The following is a 12,590-nucleotide window of genomic DNA, read 5'->3' as shown; positions in this document are numbered from 1 at the left end:
GCAGTGCCACAGGTAGATCAACCCCAACTGCTAAAGCAGACCTTATAAGTAGCCTATTAAGTGCAAACTGATTTTTATTTTATTTCCGTATTGTAAATATTTTTTGATTGATTTTAGGAAATACGATTGTGGAAATGTATGATTTTAAGATACGGAATTGTGTTTATTTTCATGAGCTGTAATCTGTAATTAAATAGTACAAGAAATAGTATGTGTAATAAATCTACAATATGTGTTTCACTTAATTACATTAAACTACAAAGGAAAAGTAACTTTATTAACATTCTAATGTTTCAAGATGTACTACATATTCTTTTATAAATTTTTACAAATTTGAGGAGTGGGGGGAAAACAAATCTAGCAGCATGTCACTTTGTCAGCAGCAGTACCTCTATATGGTTCTATTCAGAAACATTGAAAATAATTAGGTAACGGTTTAAAGAATTGTAAAAGAGGTTTCCGTTTATGTACTTGTTTTCAAATCATCCGGAAATCTTTAGAAATCAGGACTACACTCTAAAAAAAAAAAAATCTAACACCCTAAAGTATTATTCGGTTTGTCCATCTGGGAATAATTAAAGATTCTATGTAGAGCCCTAAAACAAAGGGTTTCCATGTTCATGAGTAGAAAAAGTAGAAACCCTTTACTATCCAAAGAAGGTAATGGCCATGGCACTTCACAGTTCCAAAAACATTCTTTAACCAAAAATTGCTAGTCTCATCATGCCATAGTTTATAGTCGTGTGATCTCAGGCTGAGCGTATCCATGCTGTGGTAAGTGGTGGGTGAGTGGGTGTTTATTTGGCTCGGCCCCCATACCCACAGCCTCACCCTCTCTGTACCACCTCACTGATCTACCCACCTCACTCTGCTGGAATGTGACACTTTGCTCTATGGAATGTGGGATTGCCACAAACTCCTCATTGTTAGCTGCCAGAGGCAGAGTGAGGGGCCCCAACAACGAAACCTCCTAGCACAAGCACGCCCAGGCCCGGGGCAGCCAGCTACACACCATGAAGTGCTCAGTGGAGATCGGCACACACCAGAAAAATCCTTATACAGCAATATGACTTTTCAGTGCTTTGCTCTCGGTGTGTGGATAGTAAGAGCATTATCAGCAAGATGAAGCTGTAACTTAACATTCCCTGAGGGATTCACCTGAATTATGAATCCTCCCTCAATTTAAGGTCAATTTGCACAAATGAATAACCTGTCTGTGTCTGTCTAGAGTTTGGGTTTATGACAGCTCATATCGCCTTCTAGCTAAGATTTCAAAAGGTGTGGAAGCATGCCATTTAACAGATCTGCAAAATAATTATAAGGGTAGATCCCTTTAAGGACACACACACACACACACACACGATATAGGAGCTTCTACTTAAAAGACTAAGTTGATTAAAATAATGTGGAAGGAAGACTTGCAGCTTTCTCTGAACTACTTGACCAACATTCTATTTTTGCACCTTGCTGTCGGTGACACAGAGAGGAGGCGGTGTTGTGGTTCAGATTGCGCTACAAAAATCCCGAAATACATAGAGAACAAGCAGGAACATCAGCAAGTAGCAAACGTGGAAGGCGGTAGATGAGGAGCTAAAAAACAGACATGCTCAAAAAGTGCCATTTCCTACGTGTTTTTAGCAAGCAGTCAAAGAGTGTTCGGGTTTGTAGTGCACTTGATATAGACGTATATTGCAGCTCAGTGTCAGGACCAGGCGTAGGACTGAAACTCTGCACTATCAGCATGAAAGGGCAACATCTAAACAGCAGTGTGCCTTCTCCCCTACCGCCCACACCCAGCCAGCATGCAGTATCTCACAGCTAGCCGAGAGTCCACAGCCTCCCACCTGACAAACTGTGGACAAAAAAGAACAACACTTTACCCAGAAACCTCTCAACTGTCCTCCATGAGGACCTATTAAAGACATGCTGCATGCTATGGTGTTTTTGAGCAAACCTCAAAGAACAAACATAAATCTTAAACATTTTGGACATTTGGTCTGTTAAAGAAAATATACTCATCTACCTTTATTAAAAGAATATAAATATCCAGAAGTGATGAGACAAACTTTCATCAGAAATAGGCTACAACCCAAGCATACATCTAAGCAGTTAATGGTTCAGGCCCTTGCTCAAGGGCACAACAGTAGTCCTGGGTTTGAACTCCATACTAGCATAGTGGTTGAGATTGTAAAACTATGTCCCATTTAAAAAAAACAAAATCTTATATCTTAAAAAGCTTGACACTTATTTTACATCAAATAATTTAATTTAAGCTTCTGACCAAAACTGGCACTACAGAAATCATAGTGATTTTGTACCAGGTGCTTTTTTACAACGATCTTGCATATAATTCAATAATGAGGCCATGACAAGTTTCCTAGAACATTACTGTTTAAGGAAACACAGAACTTCTCATGTACACAAGGCTCCACGTGACCCACCATAGAAACTGCCATGTTTGCACTTCAACCTTAATAATAAAGTTTTTCGCCTTAAAACTATTTATTATTTATGTAAGTATTTTGCATTGGTTTATTAGAATCTCATCATACCATCATGACCTGTGGTAATCTTTCCTGCTTCAGTGAGGAACAAGAACAAGTGAGAGCATGTAGTCGAGACAGACATCCAATGCTCATAAAAGAACTTGTGATTGTCTTCAGAAACTCAAGTCAGCACACGATCACAGCTCTGTGAAGACAACCTGCATTTAGGGAAACCCCAGATCATTAAATGATGATTAATAAGTATTCCCATACAAAAATATTAACAGGGTGCCTCACAGGTGTTAAGCTAAATATACTCATTTATTTTTTTTAAATGCTACCTCAAGTAATATAAGAAGAAATTTATTCAAACCTTCCACTTTTTATAATGGTTAAAATGACACATGAGCAGGAGCCACATTTTAACTAGCAAGTGTATTTGCTGTTGCATGGACACCATAAATTGAATTTTCCGCAAATTGCCAGATCACTGCAAATGCTGGCTTAATCTCTTGTTAGTTTATTTCCTCCAGCAAATTTTAACCAGCAAACATTTTACAACCAAATTAACTGAATGAAAGAGAAAGAAACTCAAAAAGTTACCAAGAGTGAAACCACTACTTTCCAAAATATATGAAATATAAAATGTCACTTGCGGAGAAAAACACTTTCTAAACATACAAAAAACTAACAAACACCCTGTGTCAGATTATTAGAGACTACAGGGATTTATCAGGGCACAGGACTGGATTTTTTTAATAGAACAGTACTGCCCTCATTCGTCACTCACAGGTACTGCATGAAGACCAGTCTGGCAGCACAGGGAAATTGGAAGTAAGGCCTGTATTTTTTCTTTCTTTTTTTTTTCATGTTAAAATCATCTGAAAGCTGATAAATTTATGATTATTTATATTTTTACTGGTCACCCTTAATTGAATAAACCATACCAACCTTACCAGGTCAGACTAGACAAAACACTGCATACTTTTAATTAGATAAATCCCCAGTAAATAGGAAATGCATTACTGAACTGTACTTGAACAGTGAGCCTATTTAATAAAATAAATCTTTACTGGCAGGGTCAGTAAAAACTTTTTACAATCAAAGGCGTTGTTGGCTGCAGAATATTTGAGAATTTCTGTTTTAGAGAAACCATGAGCAAAAGCACGTCAAAAGTCAATAGTTAAAAAAAAAAAAAAAAAAAGGAGTAAACTATTAATTATTTCCAAATAAATTTATTGGTATATTCATCCACTGTACAAAGCAATTGGCTTGACTTGCGGTTACTGACTTCGCCTGGGCTTGGGAATCAACAAAGAACTTCTGACCTGGGGACAAACATTAATTGTTTAAATAATTTTACAACAAACATGCAATATTACAAATAAACATTGTGTCTAAAAAAATGCTTTCTGATCTACATAGCCTCTCCATGACAGGATTATAATACAAATAAAGTAACTCTACATGATTCATACATACCATAAAGATGATGCATTTATTCCAGAGCTTTGATGATAGCCTCGTTAGCTTCTATGCTGATCTGCACTTCTGCCCTGGAGGCCTCATCTGAAGCACTGCCCAACTCTGACTGGGCTTTCTCCAGATTAGCTTTAGCTGCCTGCAGAAAAAACAGACACCATACATAAACTTTTTTCCTATAATACAATGCCTCAAAGCAGTTTATTCTTTCCATGAAACAAGTATTTTAAATTTATTTTTAAAATAATGCCACAACATACTTTAAATCGATATTGATACTATGCATACACTATGAATTTAAAAATGCTGACAATGCAGGGATAAATGTATACAATTAATACTGCAAAAAATAATGACTTGACTGGTATGATATAAATTTCCCTAAGCAGAATCATACGTCAGTTGCAAACAACACTGTACTCAAAACAAGTCATTTAACAAACTCCCAACACTGATCTTTAAACTGGTGTTGTGTGACTAACGATCAACTGATGGTCAAGCCCTAGTTTAAAAGTTAACATTTATGTAGATGATATAACTTTACTTTGCACCAGGTAACAGATTGTCCTTCCTGCCCCATGTCAAAAAATAACTCCTGTACATTACCTTTTTTGGAGTTTTTCAGTGTCTCTTTTAGGTAAAGACTTTAAGCACAACACCTTAGCCCACAGCAGCATTAGTATGGGGAGCAACATCTCTTCAATAGTCAAGCAAATTAACATGGCCTCTTTCCTGCAAGGGACATTTGTTATGGTGGCGATTACACAGCTGCAAAGGCCAAATATTGCTGGGAGTTAAAGGTCTCCCAGTGGGGATCTGACACATCCTCTGCACTTTAACAGGGACTGACCTTTCCTTCCTTATTAAGCACACAGACCCCTGAGCACTGCTATCACTCGGAAGAATGAAAAGTCATCTATTTCAGCTGGGTGAACAAGACTGGCAGCAAAAAGGTTGCATTTAAAAGGTCCAAAAAGAATATTACACAAAGAAAAGGAGAAAATTAATAAAGGGGGAAAGGCTTTTAATTCATTGGGCAAGTTCAAATAGCACACTGGTTATTTGACATTTTCATCAGTAGTTTAGCAAAAGAAACTTCTGCATGCTGATAATCAGTCAAGACTGGAGTGACGCCCTAGGGCACTTTTGTACTGGTGCAACAAGGCTTGTTTAACTATTAATGGAATAGGGCAGGGTTGTGTTCAACTTTCATACGTCCACAAATTACAACATCTGTCCACTAGGGGGCAGATGAGAGCCAAAATACCCCTTCCATCATCTAAATTGTTTTTTTCCATCACATGAAAAACTTTACATAAGGCACAAAGGGAAGGTGGTAGAAATTAAGGTGTTGATGTGCATTTAAATTAAAAAGGTGACTGATGATTATTTACTGAAAATACTGTTGTCATGTGAAAGAAATCAATCTCTATTAATGGGTAATGTGTGTTGCATAACCCTTTGCTACTACAGGTACATTATGCCACGTGCACTTCAAAGGATACAAGCAGAGCAAGGTAAAACACACCTGAGAATGGAGATGTATGAGACGCTTGTATATACACACTATACCATACATAATAATAAGTATCAGGATCCATTAATGGCACACTTCACTGAATTTGTATTGATTGCGCCAAGTGTGATTAAATTCTGACTTGGGTATGCTAGCTCTTCTTTCATTATATGGTTAGCTGAGTGGGAAATGCGAGCAGGTTTCAGGCAAAGAGAAAGAGTTGTGTGCTGTTTCCACACAACTTGATACAAAGAAAGCATACTAATAACAGTGCAACATTTTCTGAATACAAACAAGCATTAATTATTTTAATTATATAGTTATTCATATATGGAAACTTTAATTTTATTTAAACTTGATGTGCATCAAATCACATGGCAGCATTTTCTATAAAACATGTTTAGATGAGCAACAGAAACTTATATCTGCTCTGGCTTCAGCCCAAAATAATTAACTCACAGCAGTAAGTTATAAACACACAACAGACTGTGGTGGAAATTATAACTCTATAATCTTTTATCTTAAGTTAAAATTTTATAGAGAATTTTATGTCAATTGAACCAAATGAAGATGTTATTTAAAAAAAAAAAAAAAAAAACTAAACAAGAGAAATGTAGCATTTAGAACATGCAGTGTCCCCATTCTCGACTGCTGGCTCAAATTTTCAAACTCTGGGAGGAAAAAAAAAATCATCCTAAAAGCCCTGCTGGGAGAGTTTACGATTTAAGGAGTATTTAATTTGAACATCTGATTCCTGAAGTGTAAAGGTGCAGGCGTTGGTGTGTTTTTCAATCAATTGTTTCAACTTTAAAGAAAACAATGGGATGTGTTTCTTACAGAAAGGTCCAGGCTATCCAAAGGAAAAGCCTCCTCAGCAAGCAACTGCACTGAAGAGTCGGCATTGACTGTGACTGAACCGCTGCTCACTGCAAAAAAAAAAAAAAAAAAAAACACACAACCAAACATCATTGCAGTGTCACATACAACAATCGGTAGCATCACAAGCTTAGCTAAGTTTTTGGAATAGGTAATCGGTCAGGATTAATCTGCAATTAAGTTTGAGCCTTAAGCTCTAAAAAACTCAACAGTGACATTAATGAATGTGACATTAAACAGACATATGACTGAGAGGTACAGTTTTTCTGTGAATTGACAGACAATTGCAGAAAGTATTACACTTGCACCATGAAAGATTTAAACAAACATAAGTGTAGATTTGAAATGCTTGGCAATTTTGTAATAAATGATACAGAATTAACTGGCATTATGGATGTGACATGTCTGAATGAGTTTTCAACAAACTAGACTCAGCAAAAAAAGAAATGTCCCTTTTTCAGGACTGTGTATTTTAACAATAATGTTGTAAAAATCCAAATAACTTTACAGATCTTCAATGTAAAGGGTTTAAACAATGTTTTCCATGCATGTTCAATTAACCATAATCAATTAATTAACATGCACCTGTGGAATGGTCGTTAAGACCTTAACAGCTTACAGAAGGTAGGCATTTAAGGTCACAGTTCTAAAAACGCAGGACACTAAAGAGACTTGTCTACTGACTGTGAAAAACACCCAAAGAAAGATGCCCAGTGTCCCTGCTCATCTGCGTGAACGTGCATTAGGCATGCTGCAGGGAGGCATGAGGACTGCTGATGTGGCTAGGGCAATAAATTGCCATGTCCGCACTGTGAGACGCCTAAGACGGCGCTACAGGGAGACAGGAAGGACAGCTGATCACCCTCCCAGTGGAAGACCACGTGTAACAACACCTGCACAGGATCGGTACATCCGAATATCACACCTGCGTGACAGGTACAGAATGGCCACAACAACTGCCCGAGTCACACCAGGAACACACAATCCCTCCATCAGTGCTCAGACTGTCCGCAATAGGCAGTCCATGAGGAGGAGATGCACTGCAGTACTTCAAGCAGCTGGTGGCCACACCAGATACTGACTGGTACTTTTGGACACATTGTAAAACATTTTTAGTTTATGTCTTATGGTGTTGACTCTTTTAGTGTTCATACAAATATTTACACATTAAGTATACTGAAAGTAAAAACAGTTGAAAGTAAGAGGACGTTTCTTTTTTTGCTGAGTATATATACAAAATATGCTAAATTGTAAATTGGAACATGAAACATTTAAAATTATAGGGGGAAATATTTAATTAGCAATTACTGATTTTTTTTTTTGGTCCTTTCTCCTTAGCTCTTATTCCCACTCTATTTCTTTTTAGTTTTTAGAATTTTTGGTGCCACTTTGTGATTTTTGAGAACCAGCACTGAACGTTATTGTTTAATTTACACATAATAGATTAGTCGGGATAAGCAGATGTAGCACGTGCTTAGCAAGAGTTAAGACTATAAAAATCGGTGTTTTCTTTAAACATAAAACATTTTTTGGTTTATTGCTAGCACATTTATTTTCTCTGCTTGTTTAACCACGAGGTGACTCATGAACGACCAGCTCACACCTCTATAAAGGACAGTGTTTTAACCCAGTTATATAATGATTTTTTTTTTTTACAAAATGATGAAGTAAGGTTTTATAAAATGTTCTGCTAGTTGCTCTTGTTTATGTTCAGTCTTCTTCCGTGGTGACACTAAGTCAGAGCTCTGGCTTGCTCATGGTCTTCTCTCTTTATGTTCAAAATAAGTTTGATTATTCAAGAACACTGCTGTATAAGCTTACCAAAATACTTAGCAGAGGAGCCGTCGTCACTGAAGACTGTGACCACACCAGGCCTTAGGACCTGAAGGGTGGGGACATGAGCTGGGAGGATACCAAAGGCACCGGTCATCGTTGGGACGTCCACCTGTTTCACACTGGCTTCTTTGAAGAAGACCTGCAGAAATATACACATATAGCAGACATAAAATAAAATTAACCTGCACAGGCTGATAGAGAGAAAATGGATCTTTAACCTCTCTAATGAGACTTGTACGCATGTGTGTACAATAGGCCTTCAAGTGGCGCAGTGGTAAAGTGCTTGCCCTATTATCCAGAGATCGCGAGTTTGATTACCAGGTGATGCTGTAACCTTACACAGCCGGAGGTCTAGAGAGAGCTGATTGGCCGAGCTCTCTCTGAGGGGAGGGATGAGTAATACTTAGTGCTCTCACATTAATTACGGCTCTACAGCCAACCAGGGGCATCTCTGAGCTCAGGCAAGCGGAAGGAGTGGAGAGCGCTGTTTTCCGAATATTTTACGCAGCCACCAACAGTGCAGTGCGTGACCATGCAGTTCGAAAAGATGCAGTCATGGTTTAGAGAAAATACGTGATAGTCTTCAGCCCTCGCAACTGAGTGGTAGTAGTAGCCTTAATGTGGGAGCGCCCTAGTGACGGGGAGGAATTGGATAAGACTAAATTAAGTAGAAAATCTGGGAAATTCAAAAAAAAAAAATTTAAAGTACAATGCTTGGAATGAGCTAAAATGTTTACATGTTACCGTAAAGTGAGCAGAATGAAGGTGAGAGATTGCGTTAATTAAGATTTCATAAGTGCATATTTAAATCTTTGCCACATCCATAATTTGTTTTTCATTACACTACTGTACATTTTACCCACATTTATTACATACTGCATCATTCAGACATTCATGTAGATTGCTAGATAGATACTAGAACCCAAAGGAAATTACAAAAATCCAGTAGCAAGGTTAGTAATGCAATAGACTTGTAGTTGCACTAGCAAGATCAAACAATCCCTTAACTGAAATGACTAAAAAAAAAAGTATAATAATAAAAAACAACATTATTTATGGTTGTCAATATTAACACGTTAAGAGATGAGATTATTCTAGAAATTTACTATATCACTAGTTCTTTTAATGCATATTAATTATATAACCAAGTTTGACCCCAGTGGCTTTCCCTAATCGCAGCGGTTACCTGGCTGTGTGTGATACGTCACGCTTAACTGGGATATTGAGATAACTAATGAAACATCACCAGGTCTGCTGAACAACAAGTTTTCTTTAAAAAAAGCTTGTAAATGGAAAGTTGGATAAAAATAAAAGTTGCGTGGTGGAGCTACCTTCAAAGGGGAACTATTTTGACAAGAGGACATTAAATCCAAATCTTGGCAAGGGTTGCTTAGGCGGCTAAGGATATACTTTGTCGATTTTTGTCGATCTGAGGATTCATTTTCGAGCTCCACCATCGGGGGGTTGCCACACATCATTGCAGGTCCCATTCGAGAGCTTTTAATTTAACATTTGTTAAATGTTAAAGTTTCCTCTAACAAGTTTGTCATGCGTTTCCTTATTCTAACATTGCACATTTATAATACAAGTAAATCTAAGTATTTTTAAATTGGAAATGATCGTGATAAATCACAGACTATCGCAGTGATTTACTAAATAAATTTTAATTAACTGACAGCACCAATATGCATTCACACTAATATGTGAAACAAGTGGTGAATATGTGCAAAAAATAGCCAAATAAGAATGCCAATTAAGATAGCAATTAAAAATGACTGCAATGCAAAAAGTGAGGTGTGCAAGACTGAGATAATGAAGGTCAATGTAGATTAGACTACATGATGAGTGGGAGAAGTCTGTTATGAAAGGAGAGCTACATGAATAAACTGAGAATTTGTAACCGCTGAGGAACGATCAAGACCAAGAATCCCAATCACTTCCCAAGGCACTGTGAAGCGGTGTTAAAACAGTGCACGTCCCTGGGAAAATATGTAAATCATGTTAACTTTTTGACATATCTTATCATAAAACAGTTATGCTGTTTTTTTGTTTGTGTTTTTACCATACACACACGCATCCTTAATACCTACCGCCTATAAGACACTCGCACTCCTGTACATATAGACCTGTACCCTCATTGACATTTATTGAAAACAGGCCACTTATGCACTTCTGGTTAGATGCTAACTGTAATTCATTGGCTTTGCACAATGACACTAAAATTTCATCTAATCGAATCTACGCAGAGGTCGGTTTCTGAAATATTGTGAGGGTCACATTTTTTTCATATATATAAGTTATGATATACAGAGAATATCAAACAGTAATTTGATCACTTCAGCTAAATGTTATGTCAAGGTGAGGTGAGCTGTTCTGCCAATGACGGCTACTGGCGTTAGCTTAAGAGACCGCTAGCTAGGAGCCTGCGTCTTAGTAGCACTCTTTTTTTTTTAAAGCACTGGATACAAAAACTGGTTAAAATTAACTATTTTAGATCATGTAATAACATGATACATACGCAAAACATGACTTCTTAGCCATGTCAATCACTAAAAGAACCTGAATAAAGACATGTACGTGAGAATTCCAGATGATGACGGCGCTAGTTAGCATGCTAGCTAGTTTACAGATTATCAGAGCCTAATTAAACTTGACGTACAAACAATTTCCACAGTTTATAGATTAGACTCCAACAGTAAATAAATTAGAGTTTACAGAATAAACACGTGCTACACAGTATTGTGAACATGTGAGTGTGCTCGCCACTGTGTGTGTGTGTGAGGCCGCGGAGAGCCTGTACCTCATTCGGCGAGGCAAAAGTGAAGGACATCTGTGAAGAGCCGGCGGCCGCCTCGGCGTACCAGCGGGCCTGTCTGAGCGCAGGAGCCGCACGGCGAAGAAGAAACCTTGCGGCCATCATTCTGACTGCTAACTGAGAAGAAAATGCGACGTTACAGTACACTAATAAACGAGCTACAGATCCTCAAGCCGAGCGAGCAGTCAGTCATTCACTGAGCAGCCAAGAGCGCAAGGGCACAGTGGAGTTACCCAGAAAGCCATGCGCGCTTTCTTGTGCATCCTGGGAAATGACGTTTTTTGTTCTTTAACCCTTTAGCCCTCTATCCCCTCCAAAGTACACCACGCTATTGTAATTTTTATTGTTCAAGAATAAGAATAGCAATACATTAAGTACGTGAACTTATATCGACTTAAAGAAGTGCTTGTCTGTATCCTGGGGAAAATGTATTCATTTATTGTTCCTGTTCCAAAGAAACCCTATCCTGCTTCTCTCAATGACTGTCGCCCTGTAGCCCTCACCTCAGTAGTGATAAAGGGCTTTGAGCGGCTGGTCAGAGACTTCATCTCTTCACTACCGGACACACTTGACCCACTACAGTTTGTGTCCTGCCCGAACCGCTCCACAAATGATGCAATCTCTCGCAATCTCTCCACACATCACTCACTCATCTGGACACTCGAAAGGGAAATTATGTTAAAATGCTCTTTATCGACTACAGCTCAGCATTTATTACCAAAATTCCCTCCACACTCGCCACCAAGCCGAAACACCTGGGACTCATCTCTTCGTCAGTGGATCTCCAATGTCCTAACTGGCTTACCACAGGCAGTAAGGATGGGCGGACATGTCTCAGCTTCCCTCACTCTCAGCACTGGAGCCCCCCAGGGTTGTGTTCTGAGCTCCCTGCTGTACTCATTGTACACCTATGACTGCATAGCCATTAAGTTTGCTGACGACACTGTTGTGGTGGGCCTGATCTCTTACAATAATGAGACAGCCTACCTGGAGGAGGTTCAAGTTCAAGTTTAAGTAGGCTTTATTGTCATTACAACCATATACAGTTAGTACACAGTGAAACGAAACAACGTTCCTCCAGGACCAAGGTGCTACATGCAACATAAATTTACAACATAAATTAACAGAGACACTAAACTAGCTAACCAAGAGGCCTAGTTAACTGGCTAGCAGAGACAGGACAGAGAGACCTAACATAAATTACAACATAGGTTGGATCTGGAGAACTGGTGACAGAGGAACAATCTCCTACTGAACGTCAGCAAGACAAAGTAGTTGATAGTGAACTTTAGTACAAAGCAGAAGAGGAACTACCAGATTCCCGTCATCAACAGGAGTCCAGTGGAGAGAATGGACAGAATGGTGTTCACATCACGCAGGACCTGTCATGGTCCTGTCACATCAATACCGTGGTGAAAAAGGCTCGGCAGCGTCTCTACTACCTTAGACGCTTGAGAGACTTTAGATTGCCCTCCAAGGTGCTTAGGAACTTTTACTCCTGCACCATAGAGAGCATCCTGACGGGGAACATCACGACCTGGTTTGGAAACAGCACCATGCAGGACAGACGAGCTCTACA

The 12,590-nt window shown here is 38.6% G+C and overlaps 1 protein-coding gene across 1 annotated transcript; it reads right to left on the bottom strand.

The window, feature by feature from the left end:
- Positions 1 to 3,705: 3,705 nt before the first annotated feature.
- atp5f1d (ATP synthase F1 subunit delta) lies at positions 3,706 to 11,249 on the bottom strand. The gene is made up of 5 exons (XM_053512623.1): positions 10,997 to 11,249; positions 8,182 to 8,335; positions 6,322 to 6,410; positions 3,969 to 4,107; positions 3,706 to 3,814 (listed from the first exon to the last, which is right to left on the bottom strand). Exons 1-4 carry the CDS (start codon positions 11,114 to 11,116, stop codon positions 3,985 to 3,987), a joined length of 486 nt encoding a protein of 161 aa, XP_053368598.1. The 5' UTR covers positions 11,117 to 11,249; the 3' UTR covers positions 3,706 to 3,814; positions 3,969 to 3,984.
- Between the last annotated feature and the right edge of the window lie 1,341 nt (positions 11,250 to 12,590).

This window comes from Clarias gariepinus, chromosome 15 (genome assembly GCF_024256425.1).
Source record: "Clarias gariepinus isolate MV-2021 ecotype Netherlands chromosome 15, CGAR_prim_01v2, whole genome shotgun sequence".
Lineage (NCBI taxonomy): Eukaryota > Metazoa > Chordata > Actinopteri > Siluriformes > Clariidae > Clarias > Clarias gariepinus.
This window is presented reverse-complemented; position numbering and strand designations above follow the sequence as displayed.